Source organism: Ictidomys tridecemlineatus, chromosome 2 (assembly GCF_052094955.1).
Source record: "Ictidomys tridecemlineatus isolate mIctTri1 chromosome 2, mIctTri1.hap1, whole genome shotgun sequence".
Lineage (NCBI taxonomy): Eukaryota > Metazoa > Chordata > Mammalia > Rodentia > Sciuridae > Ictidomys > Ictidomys tridecemlineatus.
Genome location: NC_135478.1, coordinates 171670177 through 171697025, shown reverse-complemented (window position 1 = coordinate 171697025; position 26849 = coordinate 171670177). Strand labels below are relative to the sequence as shown.

The following is a 26849-nucleotide window of genomic DNA, read 5'->3' as shown; positions in this document are numbered from 1 at the left end:
CAGACTGTATAAAGTCATCAACTATTAATACTAAAATTCCAATGAAAACATTTTTGTATGACAATTTACATTTAAAATTTCTTTTTTCTCTTGCTAACTTTTAGATAACTGTTTTAGACAAAATTTCATAGTACTCAGAAAATTTAAAGTGCTGTCCCTAAGACCGCTTCTTGATAGTTGATCATGCAATAGGATTAAGTGGTTATTCATAGTAGAGACATTGATATATATGCTCAACCCAATCTTTGAGGCAGGATGATTTAACATTGACAACAAACCTTAGATTGACATTCATGTGCAGCATACATACATACATGTGGCACATGAAATGTGTATGAAGCCATAAAATGATATGTATGTATGTAATCACGTGTGAAAAACAGATACACTGGTTTACACTAGTTAAAGTCGCCCTCTATTTAAAGTCATATTTTATCTCATGCTCTTCTCCTTTGAGACAATTTTCTGTTAAGCAAAGACGAAGTTAGCGAGAGAGTCCTGAAACATTCATCTCCCTAAGTCCACGTCACAGCCTTGCACTGTGGCTCATCAAAGTCAGGTTGGAGCTGAGGGAGTCTGAGCTGTAACCAGCTGGTATTCCCATCCAACTCCTCCCCAGAAACACGCCCCTCCAATTCCTCAGCCAGAGGAGAGCCCAACCACAGGAGGACTTCCATTCCATGAGGACACCCCCTGAGTAAAGTATACTCTGGGAACCATCCTCCGCTCTCGACCCCCCAAAAGTAGAACGCGCAGCTAGCGCCGCGCCTCCTTCCGGAGCCTCCTCCCGACTGCTGGCTAGGGGTGAGCGCCGGGGTTAGTCAGTCCGCACGTGACGCGCGATGCCCACATGACACCACCGTGGGCGGGGGAGGGGGACAGGGGAGTGAAGCAGGGAAAAAGTTACAGAAGACCCATCAAAGCTCCCAAAGCAATTTATTCCTTCTCCTCCTCGCCAGTTAGTGGTTCAGGGATATCTAGGGAACAACTGGGGACCCAGGCATCTCCAGTCTAGTTCTCAAAAAACTGGACGCAATTCTCCACTGGTCTCCCACCCTCTGCTCCTCCCAGCCCCGCTGGTTATGCCGCTGCACCCTGGAGTTGCTCCTTCCTCCTTTCTTTCCCTTCTTTCTCCATCCCTCCTTCTTTCCTTCCTTCCTTCCTTCCTTCCCCCAAAGCTCTTCGTCCACTGCGGGCGATGCCACTGACGCACATTCAATTTGCCCCGGGAGCTCCGAGGAGGTCAGACAAGGCCGAATACCTTCCAAAGGGGAGGGTCTAACTACGCAAACAAAGTTGCACGCCACACCGCAACCTGCTCCACCCCTCCCCTCGGCCCCCCAAGTCGGATACCCGGCACAGTTCACTTGCACCTCTCGTCCTCTCTCGACCCCACCCCACCATCGCGCAACACACCCCCTTCCACACGCGCGCCCACCCTGGCATTGCCCCGCTCCGCAAGCCGTCCCTCTGCCTGGCAAAGGACCCAGCCAGCCGCTGCGCTCACCTTGCTTGACACACTTGAGCCGGAGGGGGTCCTTGCAGTGTTTGATCACAGCCAACACGTCCCTGATGGTGAGCCCCGCCACGGGGGTCTCATTCACCTCCAACAGCAGCTCCTCCGACACCAACTTGCTGCCGCTTTCATAGGCCACCTTGCCGGGCTTCACCTCTCCCAGGTAGGGGAACTGTCCATTCTCGGCGCCCCCCTTCAATTCAAAGCCCAGCTGCCCCTCCGGGTTCCTGCCAATGACACTCTCATGGACTTTGCTAGTCCAGTGGCTTTTCTTTTTCAAGCTTTTGGACATGGCAGTGGGGTGAGTCTCCTCAGTTCCTGGGGTTCCTTTGGGGAGGGTGTTGGTATTGAGAGAACGAGGATGGAGGAGCAAGGGGGCAAAGGGGTGAGAAGAGCAGACTTTGCCTTCCTCCCCCCTCTGTTCGGTGCTTTCCCTCTTCTTTGGATGAAGTGTGGACGAGGAAGGGGGAGGATGAGAGGGACGGCTGGGCAGAGGTAGGAGAGCTTGGGTGAGGTTGTGCTGTCCCTTGAATGACACTCAAGGCTGTGGCCCCGCAGCAGAGGAAGCTGTGGTGGCGGCGGCGGCGGCGGCAGAGCCAGAGGAGCAGTAGCGAGCGGGTGGGGTGGGGGTGGGGAGAGAGGGTAGGGATGCCGGGGGCCACTCCTGCGTGGTGCGAGTGGGAGCGCGCGCGCGCGCCTGGGTGTGTGTTGTTAGCTGATATCCATGGCAGCTGCAGAGGCAGCGTCAGGGAGTGTGTGTGTGTGTGTGTGTGTGTGTGTACTAGTTGTACTGTACTGGCAGAGGGGAGGAGGCAAAGGAGGAGGGAATAAGCAGGAGAGGGAGGAGGGGCGCGCGCGCACCGGGTGGAGAGCCAGGGAGGGCTTCGCCGCTGTATCCCTCCCTCCTCAGCTTGACCCGGTAGTGAAGGCAGAGAGAGAGGCAGGCTGGGTCCGCCTGGCAGCCTACGGGAGGAGGCGGGAGTGGGAAAGGAGGGGAGACGAGGCCCGGCGTGGGGAGGCCAGCAGCAAGGGCCGCTAGCCCAGTGCGGACCTTTCTTCAGCCCCTGTAGTGTCCCAGCAGTGCGCTAGGCTGCAGCGCGAAGAGGACGCCCAGACTTCCTCTGACCCGAGCTCGGATGGAACAGAAATAGAGGGACCTCAACAGCTGGCGAACCGAGTGTCTGATGTCTCTTGGAGCCGGATCCTACCGTGAGAAAACTGGGGTGCAGAGACCTGGCGAGGAACTGCAGAAGGCCTGGGAGCCTGGAGGTCTGCGGTGGGGAGGAAGTCACTGTTGAGAGAGGCTGCATCGCTTCACTTTTACAGTTGCTTACTCTTTGCAAAGTTCTCAGAAGTCCCCCTCTGAGAAGGGAAAGTTAGAGAACTGAAGTCTGGTTACTGTGATTGCGGGGAGAAGGTGAAGCAGAATCTTGGACTCGGAGCCAGGACTGAAACTTAGCAGAGAACGGGGGTTGTCTCGTGACAGGGGATTCTAGGGATCTGAGTAAGGGGTTTCACTTTTTTCAGTAGGAGGAGCGGGAAGAAGAGGGCTACTGGGGTGAAGTTGGAGAGGAGACTGTTGCAGAGAGCAACCTCCACAGAGAAATGGACAGCTTAATCCCAGACCAGAGGCCCAGGGAAGGCAGGGCACGCCCTGCCCAAAAGAGATGCCAGTCAGACTTGTACCTAAGGAAGAAACCTTAAGATGATCTAGACAACCTCCTGCTACAGTGAAAAGAAAGAAGGTTTTGATCTGGACTGGAATTGAACTCTAACCCCCAACTGTCTCATTTCCTTTCACCAGGTTTTCAACCAGGAGGAAAGGTGAGGATAGGGCTCAAGAAAGCAGGAGGGCTGCTGATTTTCACTCTTAATGCCCTACAACGAGTGTTGTAGGGCATTAAGAGTGATTTTTAAAATTTTCCTGTAACTGATAAATGAATTTCATTTGCTTAACTTTCAAATGATATGTTTCAGACAAAAAAAAAAGAGTCTAACACCCACTCATCTTTTTAAATCAGTGAACAAAAAGCATTGAGCAGTTAGGATTCTTGATGTCTGAGATGAAGGGAATGTGGGAGGCAAGCAGTACAGTTAAAAATGCTTGGAGGACCCAAACAGAGGGGGATTGAAGCCAGCCTCTGCTACTTAGGAGGAGCCAGGAGCATAGTATCAAGGAAACTCAGCTGAGACTCAGTTTCCTGCTTTGTTAAATGGGATTGATACTACTAATTTGAGAGGGCTGTGGTGAAGACGAAGTTAGGAAAAGCAGGCAGAACTCTTGCCTGGGACAGGTGAGTAGGTGTTCAAAATGGTAATTTCCTTCCTCTTTCCCTCCCTCACTGTTTGGGGGGAGAAAAAGATCAAGCTAGGTCAGAACTGAAGAAGAACTTAAAGAAGGTTTGTTTAGCTTTGTGTCTTTTTTCATGTAAGAAATCAGATCTCCAAAGAGTCGGCTGTGGCTGGTGAGGATTACTCAGTGATCCAGGGCCAGTGCCTGGATGTAAAACTAGAGCTGCAGGCAGTGTTCAGAAACAGGCAAGATTTTGTAGCAAAGCCCAGTCTCACCAGAGGATGTTAGGTTTTAGCAGGATGAGGCACTATCCTAAGTGGAAACTGAAAGTGAGAACAAAATATGTATTGGTTTAACACCAATTATGGGTTACCATGTATGGGTAGACAAATACTTATTAAGTTCTAAAAATATATCAGATATATATATCTTCTGTAGGCTTTATACTATGTATTTCTCCTAATACCTTAATAACGCAGACATTCTTTTCATCCCTTTTTACATGTAAGGAAACTGAGGTACACAGGGATGTATTTTTGGAAGGCTACAGATCTAGTTGGTGTTGATGCAAGCATCCGTTCAGTGTTTGTTTGCTGCAGACTTTGTCTCAGTCACTGTGTTGAACTCTCTCCCATGAACTTACCATGCATCATACCAGCTATGAGTATATAGTGCCTCCAAAGTTTGGTTCTATTCCATCTTTTAGGGACAGTTAGGAAAAATATAAAACTAATGGAGCAGGAATTTGAGAACATGCTCATCCTTCAGAACCCTGTGAAGTCATGGAAGTGCATGCCAGTTAATTTAGTGTTCCTCAGCTCCAAATCTACTCTTGTTTGTCCTGAATTGTTATATTGGAGCTAAAATCTGTAATATTTGCTGTCATTTAGCACAATATTAGGCTTTGTCAGCAGAAGGCACTAGATTGGCACAGACAAAAAGGAGGGGCTCTTGGTCACTCAGTGACTTTTAGGCCAGTGTGTCCAAGAGATCATTGTTACCCACTCTCCAGTAAATTTGGGTAGTTCTTCAGTCTGTGGCTTCCCTGTCAATCTCACTGACATGTCAGTAGGTGGCCTCCTACCAAGTTTTACCAGCATTGCAGCTGGTGAATTACTGCCAGCCCAGTTAGCAACACCTGAACAAATCTCGAAGCCGTCCAGTGAGCCATGGCATATTTTTTTCCAATAAGGTCTGACTCTCAGCCTTGTAGAATGGTGGGTGAAGATTGGGGGAGTTCTTCCATGATATTAGCCTCCTGATTACTCCAGAGGCAGTGACTGCTTCTTGTATCTGCTATCACTGCATTCTTTAGTGGTCTCTATTCTTTTAGTAGTTGATCGCTTTTGTTACTTTATAACTCTTCATATTAATTTTTTCTCTTTCAGTTTTGATACATGGTATAAGAGGAACCCTGAAGAGATTTTAATCTTGGGAGTCAGAAATTGATACTGTCTTTATTTAGAGAAACTTGTGTGACATCTCATAGATTATACCTTAATCTGAAAAAAATGAGGTGGATATATATATATATATATATATATATATATATATATTATTAAAAAAATTATATATATATATATATAAATTAAAAACAGGGTTAAGTATCATGTAAAATTTGAACTTGAAAGCTGTCAGAATTGAAGATATTAATTATCAGTATAGAAAATAGGGTAACCAGAAAATGAGGATATTTTCTATAAAAATTGGGATTTTACTGGGGAAGGGATTGATAGAATTTCTTGTCAAATTTATTGCCATCTGATGAATATTTTTGTTTGTATTGACTACCTTTTCAAAGATGAAAACAAGCTGTGAGTCTCAAATAATTTCAAATTTCCAACTGTAAAAAAAAATATGGCTGAAATCACAGCAATTTTGAAATGCTAGGTTCAGAATAATGTAGTTCATTTGTATTCTGGCATCTTTCAGGTTTGCTTTATTTCTCCTTTGTCTTCTTTGACCTTTTTGTTTATATATATATATGAATTATTTCATCATTTAGACTTATATAAGAAAAAAATTATACTAGATATTAATTCTGTTCCCCCCCCCAAAAAAATGAAATTTTAAAAGATAAATGAAGAGAAGCCTGAGTTTGTTCCATTTTTAGAAGAGTTCTATGATGTCAATCCTTGTGACAGAAACAGTCAGGCTCCACCCTGATGTCTTAGGATCCCTTTGAATCTGAGTGTCCTTTCCCCTTGCTTCTGTGTTTTTTTTTTTTTTTTTTTCCAACAGCTTGCCCTGACAACTCTCTTTGGAAGATTTCCCAAAGTTACTAGTCTCAGTTTGCCTAAGGTGCAGAGAGTTAGAAAGAACCACTTGCCAGAATGGACCTCATTATGTAGCCTAGCCCTCTTCCTATACTGGCAAGAAAATCTGAGGTCCATTTATACCTTAACTTCCCCCACAGAATCATGTTGGAGCCAGGATTTTGCATGAAATCACCTTTTACCCTAGCTTGCCTACTCTGATATCTTATGGGTTTTCGTGGAAGGACTTTCTAAATAAATCATGTGTACACAATCCTCATCTCAGGGCATGATTCTGGGGACCCTGATGTGAGCCATTGCCTTTCCTTTTTACAGATGAGGAAACCAAGGTTTGGTTATTTTAAATTGCCTGAAGTCACACTACCAATAAATGATGGAGTTGTGATTTGAAACCCGTGACTCAAAGTTTTTACTACTAATGTTATATTACATTTAAACTCCTTAATACTAACTACATTTAAAGTAACTGAACAGATGTGGAAACAAAACTCAGGAATTGATTGATCAACAGATGTAAAAATGTTGTTCATATATTAAGAAATCTGTAAATGTTTGAGGAGGAATGACTGTGGACAGTATGACCAACATGTGATGCACCTCATCCAAAAATCCTTATCAGAGATGTGACATGTCCCAAATTTTTGCCCAGTGGTAAATGTTCAGTGTGGTTCTCAATCAAGGGCTCTCGTCAAGCCAAGGTTGAACTGGATATTTCTATTAGTTTACTACTGTTTCTGTAACAGATTAGTTGTTTAAAATCCAAGATGGGTCTCAACAGGCCATGTTAGACTTCTGACCTCACAAACTGTGGATAATAAATTAAGGTACTGATTGAGGATCTGCATTCCTTCTGGTGGCTTCAGGGGAGACTTCTGTTTTTTGAATTTCTTGCTCCTAGAGATGACCCAAATTTATCCAATTGTTGTCCAGTTGCTCCATCTTCAAAACTAGCAATGGGGCCAGGTGTGGTGGCACACACCTATAATCTCAGTGGCTTGGGAGACTGAGGCAGGGGGACCTCGAGTTCAAAGCCAGCCTCATCAAAAGCGAGGCTCTAAGCCACTCATTGAGTCCCTGTTTCTAAATAAGATACAGAATGGGTTTGGAGATGTGGCTCAGTGGTTGAGTGCCCATGAGTTCAATCCCTAGTACCAAAACAACAACAACAACAACAACAACAAAAACCAGCAATGGCCACTCAGGTTCTTCTCACATCCCTTTTCCTGTATTTCAGACACTTCTGATAGCCTTTTCTAATTTTTGGGACTCTTGTGATTATATCAGTACCACCAAATAATCCAACATGATATCTCTATTCTGAAATCAGCTGATAACCTTAGCTCCATCTGCAACTTTAATTTCCCTTTGCTCTGTAACATCACATATTCCTAGGTTTCAGAGTTTAGGATGTGGAACTCATTACTCTTCACAGTATTATAAATCATTATGGCTCCTATCCATACTGCTTCTTGGTTCAGGTCACCAACTCCGCTAAGGTGTATTATTGCGGGTTTTTCTTCATCCTTTTACCTCAAAAAACACTATTATGTTGCCAGAATGACATTTCTGAAACCACTCTTTTTCCTGTGTTTAAAATCCACTTGTTGTGTACATTATGTACACAGCAAAGTCAAAACTCCTGATGTGGCTTTGATTCTCTGTCCCTTTCCTATCTCACTAGCTATGTTTCTTTATTTACCCCTAAGGTTGGAATTGGGGGCAACCAACCTATGGGTTCTCCAGGATAAACAAATGAAAGTAAATACTCTTATAGCATCTATTCTAGGACCCTTGCAATATAAGACAGAAATTTCAACATTCAAATTTAATTATGCTTATATTAGAGCAATGTGGTACTTGAGCCGATCTCCCACCCTACCTGGGGCCTGGAGCAGCTAAGCCAGGTGTCCTACCCAAGGGTAAGGCCTGTATCTTCCCCTCCTCTTTCAGTGTTTTGTTCCCACCTTCCTGAACTGCTTAATTTCCTTTGCTTACTTGGCTTCAGTCTGTGTTTGCCTAAAATACAACCCTCTATCGGTGGTCCATCTTATAACTATTTATCCCCTAGACATACCTCTGGGGCCACCTTCTTTCCTTTGAGAAGCATTTCTGACTCTTCTTCCTGATGCAAACACAATTCTCCTTTACATCTCCATGTATCATTTTTGGAAATATGACTTCTAAGTTATTTCCTTATTTTCATATCTCTCTTCCATAGCAGGAATGAGTGTGAATTTAAGGATGGATTCCATGTCTTACCCATCTTTACAGTCTTACACTGTCTGACACACTGTGAAAGCTCAGTAAAAGTTTGCATAATGGCAGATATGTCCAAAGTGAAAGTGCCTAAAATTTCATTATATGATCACTACTTAATATGAATTCTTATCTATTTTATTAAATTATTATTCCTTTATACCCATAGTAGTATCTTATAATAATAAAATATAGAAAAGCTCATTACGACAAGGAAAAGACAAATATACCTAGATGTGAGCATGAGGACATGGGACAGCACTGCATCTGGGCAGAGTCTGAAGATGGTGCTGATGGTGATAAGGGACAGACTCAATGCACTCCATGTTGGCCCATGAACATTCCTATTTCTAAACTCCTTTTCAATTTGTTATGATATTCACATGGAAACTTTTAGGCTTTTCTACCAAAATATCTCTAACAATTTTATAATCACCTCTCCTGTGAAGAACAATTTTATTTCAAGTTTCCAGTTTCACATAAAACTTCTTATGAACTTTAGACTCTGTTATCTAGTCAGCCCATATTTGTACTACCATAAAATATGACTTTCTCCCCAAACTTGTTCTAAATGGAGCTGTGAGAGGATTTGCTATGTTTATCTGGTGATTTCCAGCATAGTTGGCCCAACCCAGTGACTTCACAGGTATGCCCAGCTTAAGTTCAGCAACTAGAAATACAAACTAAAGTTCTGGAGAGAGTTTGGGCTACAGATATATGTGAGGACACTTTGAAACCTTGACCCACTTGCTTTACTCAGCAGAATGGAAAATGCAAGAGGAAAAATCTGTGAGTGAGCACTAGTTCATAACATTCTTTGCTGGGCCTAGAAAAAAAGGAAAAACTAGTGAATAAAACTGTATTTCAATGTGAATATCTAATGCTAAGAAATCAGGCCTCCTGAAGTTAGTGAAGGGAAGGGTTATGGGCTTACACCCCATAAAACACATACATGGAACTGTATGTTTTATGTACTCTCATGTCATATTACCTCTGTAGGGCTAATGCTCTTTACCTCAAAACCTCAAACATTTTAGTAATTGTACCTTTTAGGTTTAAATCAATTAAATTTGCATGAGAAGGCCAGAACTGGATCATTTTAGTTGAGAATTAATGTTCAGTGAGCCTGCTTCTGCATTATATAAAACCTCTTGGTATTTCTAAGCATTGGGGTGAAATATCTGGTTCAAATTCTCCTATAACTCAGGAATTTGATTTCAAACAGCACTGTCATTGTTTATGTCTGTCTGTCTCTCTTTCTCTCCCCAAAAGATCTGAAAACATGAGAGAAAAAGATGGAAGAATCAAACTTTGACTACTTAAATTCATGATATTATCAGATAATTTTGATTGCTAGAAAGTTCTTGAAGGATGTGACTTTGATTCTTGTAAAAGATCTCTTTGCATGAAATTTATGATCCATGAAATATATACACAGTGGAGAAAGAGAACTGGAATAGCAAATTGTTTAAATCATTGCTCCGTCTTAACTATAGAGCTCACAAAGTGTGAAGAAATTGACCAGCTCAAGAAAACATGAATTTTTTTTTGTTCTCTTACTTTAAAGCCATTGCAACATTTTATGTAGTGAGAATGGTTACTTTAATAAGGACCCATGATGCTTTTGTTACAGTATTCAACATCTGCATAAAATATAGCAGGATAATATTTTCTTGAACCTGGAAATGTATTCCTTCTAATCCAATCTCATGCAGTCATACTGCTTGAATATCAATCTTACTTTATCTTTCTTTTTTATTCTTTTGCTCTCTTGTCAGTCTTTTATCATCTTTCACATTCTGCTAAACTCAAAAAGACATTTTCATATTTTTTTTACTTTAAGCCAGTTCTCACTAAATTTTTTAAAACACTGAAAAAATTTCAGATACTTTGACTTCATGCCATCAGGTAGTCATGTCTATCCCCACCCTCCTTTTAAGTGGATAGTTTACTTTCTGTCACATGCAGTTTTTTAAATTCTAATTTTTAAAAAACCATCTTGCAATTTTTGTGTGTGTGTGCTCATTTCTACAGAAAATTTTATAAAATACTATTTACTTGTCTTTTACTTTACTGTTTCTAACAACTTTCTGGTTTTTCATATTATTCCCTCTGTTTTTCCAATAGATATCTTAACTCATTATTTTTTCACTATAACTCTTCTCAGTGTATGCCTTCTGAGTTCCATCATTTTCCATGTGAGTTTAAAAATAATTTTAACTATCTTGAACCAATTGTTATATGTCTACTTTCTACATTCTAATTCTGCTTATTATTTTTTATCTTTTTATTATATTTTAAGTGACAAGAGTTTGAGTTTAAAGAAAGTAAAATAAGAAACAAAGGAATAATAATATCATGGATTTAATTCCTGTTAGTAGTGAAAAAGGATATAGGTAAAAGGCAAGTTGTAGGAAGAAAGTGAACATATTAGATTTTGAAATAGTAAGGAACAGTCAGCTGTGTTTTGTAGTCTTTGGAAAAGCAAATTATAAAAAAAAATTGAAAGAAAAGTTCACCATACTTCTTTAGCCAGATTATTGAGAAGCACAAATGCTGATGAACATTTGAAGGCAATGAAAATGTAATTCTAATTATACTAATTTTAATAATTTTGCAAAACTCTCCAGACACTATTCCATGTGGTGTAATTCACTTTTAACAATTTTGAGAGTCAGAATATGATCAATACTAGTAATCTTATCCTTACCCTTCTTTCTTTAAAAATGTGTAGATTGTATTATTTGTGTGTATATATATATACATATATATATATATATACAGTATTGTATATGTGACTGAATATATATTATTATATATTGAACATATACATATGTATATCTTCCAAATATTACTCATAATTCTTACATCCATTGAGAACCAACCATTTGCCCGAATAGGGATTCTTTGAAAGTCCAGGTTAAGCAACGCTCTTAAGATCAGTTTTTTATTTATACATAAGAAGCTTAAGTCATTTTCCTACTGAACTCTTATGACATGCAACCTGAGCCTTGTCATCACATTTCTTCCTAAGATTTTAACATTCCAGACATGGCTCAGTTTTACTTTGAGAGCATGACTTACATTTTTCATTCCTTCTAGAGGTTGAAAAAGGAAAAGAACACTATAGTAGGAGGAATAAATGGAACACATACCCATCAATGAATATGAAGAGGAGAATTGCCCCTAAAGCACAAAATCAACTCACACTAGCAAAGTAAAAAAAGAAAAATAAAAGGATTTTTTTTAAAGATCAAAAGGAATCAAATTGCCTTCTGTGAACATGGTAGAGTGTTGAGAGCCAGATTAGTTGAATGACCCCTGGCATTTTTGCCATAGGGAATGGTTGAAAGGTGACCCTGCTCTGGGGATTAGGGCGGATCCTGCTGGGAAGAGGGCACTCTGGGATTAGGGCGGATCCTGCTGCCTTGGGCACCCACTACTTTGGAGTTCCCTTTGAGTTCTCACTGGCTTCTGAGAGAATTGGCACATGGAGCCTGGTGGAGGGAGTGTGTTCCCAGGAAGTGTGTGTAGAGGGCCGGTGAGATTTCTGAAATAAAGAGATGCTGTTTGAACCTACAAGGCTTGGTGGCAGCTCGGTTATTTTGTGCCCAGCCAGACTGCGGCAGTAGAATTTTGAGAGAATGGTCTCAATTTATCTATCAAGGTAACAGTTATTAAAGTGAAAGAAAAAAAAAAAGAAGGCTAAGTTTTTTTAAGAAAGAGACATACTTTAAGACAGATCATGAAATAATTGGAAATCATTTAATTGCTTTAGAGAATTTTAATCTTCCAAGTTCTCAATTAGATCCTATGACAATGACCAACTTCTCAATTACGACAATGAAAGAATCAGAACTTTGGAAAACCATTTCTTCAATATCTGGAGAAAATTGGGCATTAGAGTAGGCAGTAGAATTGAGGAGAAAAGCAAAGCTATTTATTTTAACATTCTGAGATGAACTTAACAAACTTTAGATCAAAAGAGTTAAGATATCAAGAGAAAGGAATAATATGAAGCACATGTAGGTAGGTTCACAAAGAACAAGTCAAATCATTTTTATGTATAAAATGTGACCTGTTTATTGAGAATCCATGTTAGCTTAATCATTAACATGAATGCATTCTCAGAATGGGTAGATCAGCTATAAATGCTTCAAGACCAGGTACTCATCATCCTATTTAATATCAAATAATGCTTCCGTTGGAAATTCTCTTTTAACTTCTCAAGTAGATCATAGGATAATTCCCTCTATGGGACTTGACCAGGACTGCACACAGTAGAACTCCTATTTCCCTCTCATGTGCTCCTCTAATATTTTAAGTTCTTCCAACAAACTCCCATTGTTTCCTCACATTCAATTTGTGAGATCACCTCTAGAAATCCTTTCTCCTGGATATCTTCTAGGCTTTTTCCTGAGTAGAGTCACTGAATCTAAAGCTGTCAAATATTTTGAAAAGAACTAACCAATTTTAATATACATTTATAATATAAATTGAGTTAATATATGTTTAATGTATAATGTACTTTGAAAAAGAAATGCTATGAATAAATATAATACAATTCAAAATTTTATGTAAGTGTGGGATAAAATTTTCCATGCTTTTAAAGGATAATAATCATAAACATTTTTACCTACAGTTAACAGTGGCCCTGACATCACTCAATTACTAGTTTTATGTAGTCTATAAATTAAATCCCATCTAGTTTGGATCTCAATTAAATTATTTCCTTATATTAAAAACTTGTATAGTACAGGGACTGACATTTTAATAATATTTTTAAGATTTTAAGGACATATTTTAATGCAGTGCAGTTGTGCTTCCCACCTTAGGCTGCATTTATAATTTTATTTGTATTGTCAACAATAACTTGCTGGGAGAACTAGAAATAAAGATATATTTTCTTTATTTCATAAGAATGTGAGTTTGGGGATTTTTAACCAAAATCGAAGAGGCAATGGAACATGCAGTCTGCTTGATTATGTAATTGCAAGGCTTTAGGGATTTATTAAAATATAGACCACAAGAAAAATAAACTTATTACAATTTTTAAGCCTCCAAAATATTTTAAAGGATATTAAATAAATATTACTCAAAACTTACATTTTAGCAGGAAGTACTAAATGAAAGAAGTGTTAATTTTTCCAGAATTAATTGAGATTTATTTCCCAATTTATTTCTCTGGAGACAAATGTAGGTCTGTCCTCAAGAGTAGAATGATTTGCATAGGAGGAATGATTTAAATGGCTAGAAACCATTTTTACTCTTTACAAAATGCTTCACTATGTTTTGTCATATTGCCTGATAATGTTGCACTAGAGATTTCTTTCTTTGAGATAATAAAATGCAAATATCTCTGAAAGGGTCTCTTCAGCTTTAGTCATACTCATTTGGCTACTAGTGAAAAAAAAATGTTTTTACAGGATAAAGGGAATGTTGCCAGCTAACAATTCCCTGGAGTCTGCACTACACCAAACGTTGCTTAGCAATTTCCAAGATTTTCTCAGTCTAATTTGGAGGAGTGTAAAGATTAGAAAACAAGGGGATGTGGGCATGTTATAGAGAGTTGTAAAATTGGTATTTATTGTATGTTTCCATTCTATCTATACTGAAAGCTTTACATGCAAAGAAAATGGAAAGTTAGCAGGTGAGTGTGGTAGAGTAGTACTACTTTAATTGAATGGTAAGGGAAAGCTTCTCCTAGCAAGTGATTTTTATACCAAGACTTGAACAATAAACAGTATTCAATTTTGCAAAAAGTTTGGAGAAAGGCTTTTTAGGCAGAGAAGAAAATATATTTATGTCCTGAGGTGGAAACTTAGCTTGTCAGAGTAAGTACGTAATTCTAACTTTCACTGATTTATGCATTCAATTGGATTACTTTATACATTAGTTTTTGAGATCTTTCACAATTTGATTTCTGCTTAAAATTAATTCTCCCCTGATTTCTCACCGTACATGGTGCTAATCCATGCCTCTGAGACTTTGTGTTGTTGTTTCTTTGTTTAGTATTCTTCTCATTTGTTATTTTTTTGTCTGATGAACTCTGCTTCAAGCATTTCCTCCTAAGGGAGCCTGCTCTCACTGTCCCCTGCCCACAACCTATAGAATTGCTACATCTTTAAGCTACTAACATCTGTGTATTTGAAACACTGCTTCACAATTACTAGTCTGCATTTCTCCTTTTATCACTTGTGAGTTTCCTTAGGACAGAAACACTATTAATTCATCCTAGAGTACATACAGTCCAGCATAGTATGTATCTTCAGAACAATTTAATAATTTAGCATTTACTTTCAGTACAATTTCCATGATATATTTGTTCTAGTTAAAAGCCAATATCTGCTAGAATATTTATCATTATTTCATTCAAAACAATAAAACGTTAAATTGAATTATGATTACTCAAAGTGAATGCAAATTAGATTCATGGAAATATGTAAAGATTGAGTCATTTTTGGCCTATAATTTTCAATTCAGTATTTCAGTTTACCATACTTTATGATGGATGTTCAGCCCACACTTAAATATATTGGCAGTGAGAGCTAGTTATCACTTTATGGAAATCATGATTTAATAGCATGTTTTGTGTGGTTAGTTTTTTCCCTTCTTAAGTTAGACTGGTAGAATTATATTCGAAGCATTCATTGCACTATATTTACTGGAACTTGTGTTCATAACTTGGAACCCGAAGGTTTTTTCAACTCCTATGTCCTTGGCAGAAATGGAAGAGCTGTATGTGAAGGTAGGAAGGTGAGATGATGGGAGATGTGGCAAGAGAGTTAGGAAAAGGAAACAGTCATGCAGTATCCAGGAGGTTTTTCCACAGGCATATTTTTTTATGCCAATCCCAAGGAGATAATATGTGTAAAGCAAGGACATTCAGGAGGTTCACTTAGGAAAATCTCTCTGGTGGTTTCCAATTCTACCAAGTTGTATCAGTGAAATTCCATGGTACTGTCTCAGTGAACTGAGCCAACATCAAGGGAACAGGAAAGGAAAAGAATTAAAGAACTAAAGCTAATTTCATCTCTCTTCACTTTTACCTCTTTTCATCAGTCACACCAGCCAACACAGTTTCTTTTACCCTTATCTCAGGTGTATCAATCTATGTGAGCACCAGGCATTTCTCTGAAAGATATCTTTGAAGGGATTCTTAAGGAAAATAAATTGAAATCTAAGATCATGAGAACCAAGTAGATATTGAATTTCCTCTGCTCACTGTATCCTGTGATACCTCTGTTCCTGACACTTACACCATTCAAACATATTTCTCATTGGCTCTTTCCTCTACCTGAATTGTTCTTTCCTCATATCCTCATGCATCCAAGTTTTGCACTTTTAGGTCTGGGTAGAGTTCATGGAGACCTTCTGCCTTCCATTCATCTAATATAGTTCCCTTCCCTCCACTCTTTTGCCAGTCTATTCTCTTTCAGGAACCTGTTTCATTTCCTTGAGAAAATTTATTATTTAAAACCACCTATATACATTTCATTTTATTGCACATCTTCTCCCTCTAGAATGGGAGATGAGACATGTTATCAAATGAGACATTTCCTCTTCTGTTCTCTGCTCCTTTCCCAGTACCTAGAATAGGCCTGGCACACAGAGAAGCTCAAGACATATTTTGTGGGATGATGGAGGAGGTGAATTGAAATCTACGCACTACTTTATGGAGGAGCACAAATACACCTGGGAAAAAACAAACAGAGATAATTTCACTGGTAATAAAGACTGGTCCCAGTACATTTGCAGCACAAGGTTATCAGCAACTCCAAAACACAAGCTTTAGATCCCCTCACTTGCACTTTCACCTTTCATGGCCAAGAGAAGGGTTTAACAATGTGTTCAATAGTGTTATCGGATATGTATATCCACTAAATCAATCTGTTTTCATTCTGACTTCGGGATCTGCCCAAAGGTAAATTGAGTCAATACATTTAGTATAAGTTCAGTGACATATACTATGTGCTCTCTGTCCTTTTGTGTAGAGTTAGGTGGTGTCTAGTTGTCCCTTAGTGGAATGGGATGGCTCTAGGAATACTCATTCAACCCCACATTGATCAGTTAGCATGGTGACATGAAGTCATCTATAAATGGGTTGGTTAATCTTATTTCAAAAAGAATAAAAGATTATTTACTCTACCAGAAACTCTGAAATAACATTTTCATGTTGTGGCTTAAATACAAAAGAAATGATAAGAGATTTTTTTCCCAAAATTTAAAAATAATCCTAAATGGTTACATCATATTTTCAATAACCAATTGCAAAGTTAAAAAAAGCTAAGATGTTAATAATTTTAAAATGTTTCATAAGTGAAAAACTAATCTTTCTATTCTTACCATAGAATGTTTGATATCACAAAATTATCGTCATATAATGATTTGATCAGGGAATACTGAATCAAATTGTATAGGGAACAATATATTAAAGAAGTATGGCAGGCTATTAATTATTAAAAAAGCAATTTTTTCTTGCTTATGTCATATTTGTGGGATTATAATTTTAACAATGTTTTGTATAATTTCAGTAATTTGTTGGGATGTCATTTCTTATTCTAAATAAATACTTGTTTTTACATCTAAGTTTGTGTTTGCAATTTTGAGTTTTTATTCTTAAAGAGTGCTTCCCACATTGTATAAGTTTCAGACTTCACAAAACCCTGATATCCTCCTGTTTTTATAGTAAATATTATGAAATAATACATATTCTGCTTCCTTTGATAGACTCTCATATTTACTGAGATACTATCTTGTTATGTTCTCAAGTAATAAATTAGGAGATAAGATGATCATGTAATCAATACATCATAATGGACCTTTTGGCAGGCCAAATCAAAAGTAGTTTCTACCAGGGAAGAAGGGTAGCATCATACTGAAATAGATGTCAGAGACATGACATTAAAATGACTCAGCGGAATTGAAAATACATACTTGTAATACAAAAATATTTTCCCTCACAAAGTTTCTGATATTTCAGCACTTGTGCAGTGTCTCAGGAGATGAGGACCCAAGTGACTGGCTTTTGTTTTAGATTTTTCATAACCGACTAGGGAAATATTTTTGCTATACAGGTTCTTTTTAGTCTCAGTAAATGAATGAGCCTTTAATAGCTGTCTCTTTATTTAATTATTTTTAAAGTGTATATCAGTATGGACTCCTAGATTCTTACTTACTTTGCTAGGTATAGACTGTACTACCAGCATCCCTGATATTGACCCTCAAATTGTCCCAGATTTGGCCAATAAGTGTTCCTTGAGTGTGGTTTCCTTGCCCTTTTGTCGTGGCCCTCTGATTCTTTGAGCCATTCCTTGTTTTCTGATATAACAATTTGTTCCAAATTTATATTGTTTCTCTTCACAAGTTATGGAATATGCCTATCCTTCAAGATCTCTGGCTTTTTTCAAAAACACATACTATTTAGAAAACAGAATTCAGTAATTTGGCTCATATATGCTATCTGTTGGCCATTGCTTTAGGCCCTCTTGGAGGACTGAGCTTTAAATAGATATTCAAAATACATTTGTATGTAATATAATGAACACATCAAAAGATTAAAATAAGTTCATAGTGATATTTCCTGTTTCAAATGTATTTATTTTTATATAATAAACATCTAAACATTAAAACAAAAAATTCCTACTATTACTTCAAATGAGCAAAATTCCCTTTACTTTTCACAAGATAAAATCAAATCATTGGTTTATTACTAACAAAACTTTAACATTTTTTAAAGGGAACCTATTTGTTTACATAAAATGGGCCTAGAAAGTAATAATGCTGATCTTGGAAAGACCAAAACCCAAACAGATAATATTGATAGTTAAACATAATGTATCACAAAATTCTTGTTACTGGAGGACAACATTAGCTACCGCTGTGATCTAGGTATTATATGGTAGATGATTGCAGTGTTGTTGTAGAGTGTGCTGGAGTGAAAAAAAAATATGACAAAAGCTCTTTCCAATATTCCCCAACACCTTTCCCCACATGGAAAAATCAAAGTAAGCATTCATTATACCTGGAATTTTGAGATGAATAGATATGTATGGAGAAGTAGAAACAAAGAAGAAACTACTGATGCTATCTATGTTGAGGCAACACTAGTGCCACAGAGGGCTTTGCTTTGAACAGTTGCTTAAATTTATAACTGAAAATGTACCAAAAATATATGCACAGGTATGTTGTACACATATGTGGGTGAAAAATTGGCCTGGAGTCATCTTAATTGGGCTTTGTCTCAAAGAGCTGCTGAAAAGTCAGTATAATTCCAACAGAGACAGTCTATGGAGAGATAGACTGCTGTTAGCAAAATCACTGTCAGTGAAATTCAGCCAAGGGAAAGGAGAAAATGTCCTCAGGAACCCTGCAGTGAACTGAAACACTCTGCAAAGGACAGGAGACCAAGAATCAGCTTTGACCCCTACCAAGCCCAGACAGCATCCATGGGCAGCTCAACAAAGCACCAGCATGCAGGAGATTTCCTGTGCTCTAGACTATTCTCTTTTCCTCTTCCAACTTGAACCTTGGTGTAGTCAGAAACAGTGCAAGCTGCAACTGTGGAAAAGAGGAAAGAATTGAAGTATCTATCTAGGTCCCACTTTTGTTCTGGAGACCTATCTTCAATAGCATGACTGATTAGGTGAATGCAGAAGCTTTAATTTTGAATAAAGCTTGGAGGTTTTTTATCACTACTCTGGCTACACCTATCAGCTCCCAAACTGAAACAGTTTAAATGACTAAAGTGCCAAGAAAAGAAAATTTTCAATATTTAAGATAGCTATGGGAGCCCAATTATGGATTTACCTAGGGGGAGAAGAATTACCCTGCAGAGCAGATCTCAAGGGGCATTATAATAGAAAACAAAGTTGATGAGCGAGTTTCTGTTACCAGTTTTGCTTCTTCAGAATATCACATATTTATATATTCATATATCATATATCTAAAATATACCTTTATATGCATATGTAGTATATGAAGTACATTGTCTTTTATAGAGTTTCTTGTTCTTTTCTTTTTTAAAATTCCTATTTGGTTATCTCCTCAATTGCATTTTCACATATACATTTTTCCCTCAATGTGTTATCTATAAGCAAATAAGGGAAACATTTTTATACACAAGGTGGTTACTTAGTTTCCTTTATAATTGGAGAAAATCTTATTTTATCTAAACCTCACATGTCATGTGATATATTGGATACCTTAACACACTTGCATGTAAATGTTTAGAAATCACAAATCATCTCAAATTGGAATTAGATTTGAAAAATGTATTCAATAAGATGTGTAAGATGAGATAGAATTAATTCTAATTAAGTTCATAGACAATTTGAAATTACATGTAAATCTGTAATATCAAATTATCTTAGATATGAATTACTATTAAATTTGCATTCAGAAAAAAATGTGTTATGTTCACATCTGAGAACCGTTTAGATAGAATCATAGAACAAGTATCCTATCTTTACTCTCTCTTCCTTTCCTACTACCTAAATGTCATGGAAAAATCTGCCCATCTTGATTATCAACAAGATAAAGATTTTCAGAAACGCATAGAACCTAAGATTTACATTTCAATGGAAGATAGAATACAATTAAGAAATGTTCTTTTTATAAGTGCAAAAAGTATTACTTAAGAGGTGACAATATTAAGACTCTAAAAAGTAGTCCATCAAATACTGGATTTCAGATGTTAATGTTAGCAGAAATATACAAAATAATTGTATCTTGAAAGAATGTTTCATGCTTATATTCTTCAAGATGTAGTCTCACAGATGTAAACGTTAAACAAGTATCATTTTAAACTGACATTGGTAATTAACTCAGAAAAATCCTTGAGATTTTGTGGATGGGTCGTATGACTTAGAAATTAAATGTTGTCCGAAGGAGATTGGTGTTTATCATAACAGGAGCCCTAAAGCCATCCTTTAGGCAAGGTGCATAAAAAACAATGTTGTAGTATGTAAAAGTTATTAATATCCTGCAATGACCTCATTTTCACTTATATGAGGCTAAGAAAAAAAAGTATATTGAAAAGTTTGTTGCAATAGCTATAAGAAGTAATTCAAATATAGCAAAAATGAATGAGTTTCAACATTCAGAATTACCCTGCAAATTTTAGGCCACCTAATAGTACTAGTTGTGATTATATACCATTCTAGTTCAATAAATCTTGACACCAAAAGCTATTCTTACCTTATTCTATAGGGATAGAAGTTCTTTTTTGCACAGAATGGCAATGTTTCCAGATAAAATATTGACTCTCTCAGACTTCTGTGCCAACAGAGGCCATGTAACTTTATAGAGGCAAGGAGATACAGGTACAAACCCAGCAGGGTATTCCTGGAATACTTTTGTTTCCCTAATACAGACACCTCCTTTTTTCTTTCTCTTTCTAACCCAATGCACAGCTGAAGTAGAGAAGCCATCTTGCCAACAAGATATGTCAAACATGAAGATAAAGCCTTGTCTATAAGAAAGATGGAGCAGAAAGATAAAAGGGATCTATACTCCCTACCTTCACATTTTTTTTTACGAAAATAAATTGCTATTATAAGGTTAAGCAGCAGAAATTGACATCTATTACATGCACATAAATGCATCATAATTCATACAATGTCACTAAGTTGATAGGCATATCCTTTTTAGAGGATGAATCTAAGAGACTCAAAAATCTTGTCAAATATTAAAAAAAACTAAGAATTCTTATCTCATTGTGATTTTGCAAATTTTTTACAATCTTTTCATTACCAAACTGTTAAATACATTTGAATCTTTAATGTATTTTTTGAGTAAAATAGAAAAATCCTGTTGTGTATGTGTTTGTGCGTGTGTACATGTGTGCATGTGTATGTTTGCATGTATACTTAAGGAACATGAAGGGACACTAGCTATTTACAACGCTTCTTTAAATATCTCTTTCCAAATTCTACTTTCAAAGTGAATAGATTCTAGTATATATGCCATTAAAATAATTTAATAATTTATTTGTCTTAAGTTTGTCCTCATTAGTGTGTGTGTGTGTGTGTGTACGTGTATGAACACTGACTCCTTTATCTCATGGTAAAATATACTGTTGAAGAGATATGTTTCTCTATAGAGCCAAGTCATGTTCTTCTGTCTGATCCCTAGATTTCCCTTCTGGCTGTCAGCCACTCTGAGTATCAAGAACAATTAATGTCTGGGGATTTTTAAGTTGATGGGAAAAAATGTAATATAACCACTCCACAGATCAGTAAATGAAGCCCCCTGATGATATTTCCTTTTTCAAAGTCATCCCTTATGCAGATGTTATTTGCTCTTGAGAAGCAAAATGATTGCTTGAAACATCACATAAGCCATCCTTGACATGCCCCCTCTCAATCACCTTTTAAAAGGAAGAAAAATGAAAAGTCACTCTGTCAAGCAATACTTGAAAAGAAAGAAGATAACTGTTCCTCAGTATGTGGGAGCCATGGCCAGAATTACATAGATACTGGCTGGACTGAGAAACAACTGGAAGCCTATACATACTTGATCTCCGAACTGTGAGCAGTGCTAAAGAAGGAAGCTGAGCAGGGCCACAATTCACACTCACAACCCATCTGTAGTACAGGTATGCAGACATTTGAACAGCCATCCATTTCATGAAATGTAATTTGCTTTTAATGTTAGCTGGGGACATTGCCTTCTTATATTTTACCATCCCCCATGTACTCATAGCCATAAGAAACTCTGAAAATTTAGATCCCAGTAAAATAATAGGATTGGAGAATTAGGGGAAAATTGGCACATGGAAACTTGCAATGTGGTGTTACCTATATGTGAGGACAGTGCTGATGAACAATTACTGGGAGGTGTGTAAGATTACCAAGTACTGCTTCAGCAAAAGACATTTAAATAAATACAGGCTGAATATAAAAATAAACTTTCATCCTAGAAGAGAAAGCAAAGCAACAGATTAAGATTCCTTGTGATGCCCTGGCATTCCGTTGTATTCCCAGTGACTCTTGAGTCTGAGGCGGGAGGCTCGAAAGTTCAAAGCCAGCCTCAGAAACTTAATAAGGCCCTAAGCAACTTACAGAGACCCTGTCTCAAAATAAAAAATTAGAAGGGCTGGGTATGTTGCTCAATGGTTAGTGCCCTGGGTTCAATGGAAGACACTCCCCCCCCAAAAAAAACAACAATTTTCTCTTCACAAGTCAAGCCTGTTAAAAGTCAGTAATTGTTCTAAAATATTCTATATGTTAATTTGCTTTCCATTTTAAGAAGGTTTCTATTGTCACTTAAGTAGGCAATAAGAGATAACTTCAGGAACACATGTTTCTTAATAATAGGCTAACCAGGGCTATTAATTAGGATTGAGCAATTTTTATTCAAGGATGGACGCATAGAACACCACACATGCAAACTGAATATAGAGAACTATTGCAAACAAACTGTGATGCAGAACAGAAATTCTTCATCTTAGAAGGGAAGAATTATCCTAAGATATGTCTTGAAAGGACTTAGCTAGAAAAAGCAGAATAAATGCTTTTAAAATATCTATAGCTAAAGAAGACAATCCAAGAATAATTAACAATGCAGATATCCTTTTACACTTTTTGTAATGTTAAGACAAAGAAATTATGGTATTAAAATTCTGGACCCAAAATATATATGTTACACAGGGATCAGAAAAAATACAAGAAACCTTTGGTGAATTCCAAGCTGGATTAAAAATTAAACATTTGCAACCTCAAATACTAAAAGATAATGGATGGATGCTTATAGAGCTATTTCTTTTTTCCTTTTCTAGAGAGAGACAAGACTGGGGAATAAATGGTGATGAAATTGTCTTTATTTTATGATATTCAATGGCTCATAAATTAAGGCAGTAATATAGATACATTGAAAATTTAACTCAAACACATAATGCAGAAAATCAATTAATTAAAATTGAGAAGTAGAAACAGAAAATATGGTATCAATGGACTTTTGTTGAGCCTTGGGAAGAAGAAGTCCAATTAATTTCTGTACAAATATTAACTGAATTTAATAATCACAAATGTCACTTGAAAAAGAACTTATTTACTTATAAAAATAAATAATACCTGTAACCTACAATCTGTACCACATCTTGAATTAGAAAAGATCTGTAGTTAGACAGATGGGTTAGTAAAGGCACATTTATTGTTTTACATAACATGAAATTAAAAGTTATTTAACTTATTTTATTTAAAGCTAAAATGTTATATAATGAAGCAATTTATTAAAGAATATAAAGTAAGCCCGGAACAAAATCTTAAATGTTCCATTCTTTTAAAACTCCTGAATTAAACAGCAAATTTTAAAAAATTGAAAAGCATAGTGCAATTTCAAATTATCAAAAACAAAGATGAAAACAAAATAGCACAAAGTACATCACTTAATGAGAAGTTAATGTAGATTCAGTTACTAGTGAGCACAAGTGGTGTCAATATCAACAGGAAAAGGATATCAGACTTACTTACAAAACAAATTTAATTATGTTCTCCTTTCATAAACATAACCAAAATTAAACCAAATACTTTAAATATCATTCAGCTTCATCGTCTCTAGACATCTAGTCACATGTTTTAGACCAACTGCTGCTTTGCATGGGCACTAATTAACTCCTTGAATTCACAACTCATGATATCTTGCCTCATGCCCATGCTATGTATATTTTTCCACCTGACTCAGGCTTTTATGTTGATGATGAGGTCTGAACTATGCTAGTAAATTTTTTTGCCCTCCTCATTCATATGCAGCCTATTGTGCAAGGGAAATGATTTCTCATGGAATGTAACTTTGGTCAGTAGGAGAGAAGACAGACTAGATAAGTTCTGGACCTTTACCTTTCCTAGATAAAACACCCTAATATTTACTCGTTTATTTAGCTTCTTTAGAGACAGTGCCACATGGATGGGCAGTTATTCTATAGTAAGTAGTGACGAGCATGTTGACCCCTTCTTTTATTGTTTTTTTCCTATTTTCTCACTCCTAAACCCTGAAAATGCATCATCTAATTAGAGAGTGATACCTAATTCTCTACCTTGTGCCTTGTTCTTTGGAGAACTTAGGGGAAGAAAGTTGATAATGGGAATATTCTTTTAAAGTAGACAATAAGGCTGGGATTTTAGAGCAGCATTACTCACTCTTTTGATAACAGTAAAGGTTCAGTGCTAGTGGTAAATAAAATGGTGAGAATTCCTGGTTTTTACCTTTGTTTAATTGGAATAAATACAGGTGAAAGGAGAAGTATTAAAACATATGATGGTAGTGGTGTTTTAAATGTATATGACCAGCAATAATTATAGAATTGTATGAGCTGATTTCTCTTAATTGGCACTACAAATGTTGAAAAAGTAAAATGCTAAGCTCAAATCAGCCAAATACTAAAACAAGGAACAATATGAAATCCAGTGCACTTCCAAGGAAGTTTTTAGGGAATCTTTCACCTTCAAATGTATCATGGAAGAACATGATGAAAATCAGATTCAGGATCTAATGAAAGGTGACAGAGCCTCAGTGCTCACTGAATGCATAGATTCAAGAGACCCCTATGTGAACACATGTGGTTTTAGAAGAAGAAAATGGTACATTGGACAAAACAGGGTTATTTGAGTAGATAAATCTGAAATTTTTGAACTCCCAATTTTTTTTTTAAACTTCATAATAATCAAGGGAAGCCCTCTTATCCTAGCCATAGAAGGTTATGTAATGACGTTCTCTGAGACAAGTATATCTCAAGATAATGTTTTCATTCATGATTTACATACCTCTCTTCATTGCTTCCAGTTAATGGTTACAGTAAGTGTTCAACACAACCTTATCAGAGAAGTATAATCAATTTTACAAGGAAACAGTTTATGTAGCAAAGGAATTGACATATCTTACTAACAAGTTCTGGCAGAAACTTGAGAAGAAAATGGGAGAGTAGAGCTTCAGAGCTGTACAACAAGAAGTGGAACACAAGGCTAGGTATGGGAGAATTTATTGAATGGAGGCACTGATTAGTCTTAGGCTTTGATCATGTGGCAATGAAACTAAGGTTTGTCCTGAAATATTTTTGCTAGGATAGTTCCTAACATAATATTGCTAAAGGGATCCTAAGAATCCAAAAGATGGGAAAACATTTAATGAATTACTATATAAGACCTAAGTACCCCAACCAGATTAACATCCCTGGGGTGAGGCAGAGGACACTCAATAAGGAAGAAACTGCTAAGACATTCAGTGTTATCATTTGAATATGAGGAGTCTTCCAAAATCTCATGAATGAGAATTCAAGAACGTTCACAGGCATAATGATAATGAGAGTTGTAACCTAATTAGTTAATTAATCCACAGATGGATTAACTGAGTGGTAGCAAAGGGCATGTAGGGTGTGGCTGGAGCAAATAGGTCATAGTGGACATAATTTGGGGACTTATATTTTGTCCCTGATGGGCATTGCTTCTGCCCCCCCATCTCTCCCTCCCCCCCCTCTCTCCACTCCACCACACCCCTCTCTCCTTGATTTCTAGTGGTCATGTCCTGCACTACTTTCCTTCACCATGCCCTTTAGATATGGTGTTCTACCTCACCTTGGGCTGAACCATGGACTGAACTCTGAAACTGTGAACCAAAATAAACTTTTCCTGATCTAAATTGTTCTTGTTGAGTATTTTGGTCACAGTGATTACAAGCTGATTAAAACATTCACCAATATCTTTAAGAATCTTGGTTGTTGATGGCTGTACTTTGCAATTTGCAGTTGATGGCAGGAATTATTGCTATTATAATGGGCTCTTTAATACAATAGAGATAACAAGATAGCTGAGGCGAGAATGCAGCAGACGCAGAGTCACACACACAATAGATGCAGTTACCATCAGGTTTCTTTGTCCTTCAAGATTTATGGTAATAATTTATGTTCTTAGGCCTTAGAGGCCTGTAATCCACCTACAGAAATGTACTACTATGGAGGATGGCAAGTTTGAATACATTCTCAGCAATTTAGCAAGACCCTATCTCAAAAATTTAAAAAAAAAAAAGGAAAAACAAAAAGGGCTGGAAATATTTTTTAAGGATTTTTTTTGGGGGAGGGGGTTCCTGGGAATTGAACCCAGGGCCTTGTGCATGCAAAGTAAGCACTCTACCAACTAAGCTATGAAATTAAACCCATATCTCTCACCATGCACAAAACTCAACTCAAAATGGATCAAGGTCCTAGGAATAAAACCAGAGACCCTGTGTCTAATAGAAGAAAAAATAGGCCCTAATCTACATCATGTGGGATTAGGCACCAACTTCCTTAATAAGACTCCTATAGCCCAAGAAATAAAATCAAGAATCAATAAATGGGATGGAATCAAACTAAAAGTTTCTTCTCAGCAAAGGAAACAATCTGTGAGGTGAATAGAGGGCCTACATCTTGGGAACAAATTTTTACCCCTCACACATCAGATAAAACACTCATCTGTAGGGTATATGAAGAACTCAAAAAACTAAGCACCAAAAATACAAATAACCCAATCAATAA

The 26849-nt window shown here is 37.2% G+C and overlaps 1 protein-coding gene and 1 long non-coding RNA gene across 13 annotated transcripts in view; one reads left to right on the top strand and one right to left on the bottom strand.

The window, feature by feature from the left end:
- The window catches only part of Magi2 (membrane associated guanylate kinase, WW and PDZ domain containing 2), a 1272989-nt gene extending 1270661 nt beyond the window's left edge, over positions 1-2328 (bottom strand). For 2 of the 12 annotated variants that reach the window (XM_078040153.1, XM_078040152.1), the window contains exon 1: positions 1508-2319. In XM_078040153.1, coding sequence (XP_077896279.1) covers positions 1508-1808 — 301 coding nt within the window. In that variant the 5' untranslated portion in view covers positions 1809-2319. Of the gene's footprint in view, positions 1-1507 lie in introns of all 12 variants that reach the window. The other 10 variants (XM_078040150.1, XM_078040151.1, XM_078040155.1 and 7 more) reach the window with 6 other exon arrangements.
- On the top strand, positions 1995-16930 carry LOC144375398 (uncharacterized). Its single transcript, XR_013435149.1, has 2 exons — positions 1995-3340; positions 5198-16930. It is a non-coding gene; the product is annotated as an uncharacterized LOC144375398 (long non-coding RNA).
- Positions 16931-26849: the final 9919 nt, after the last annotated feature.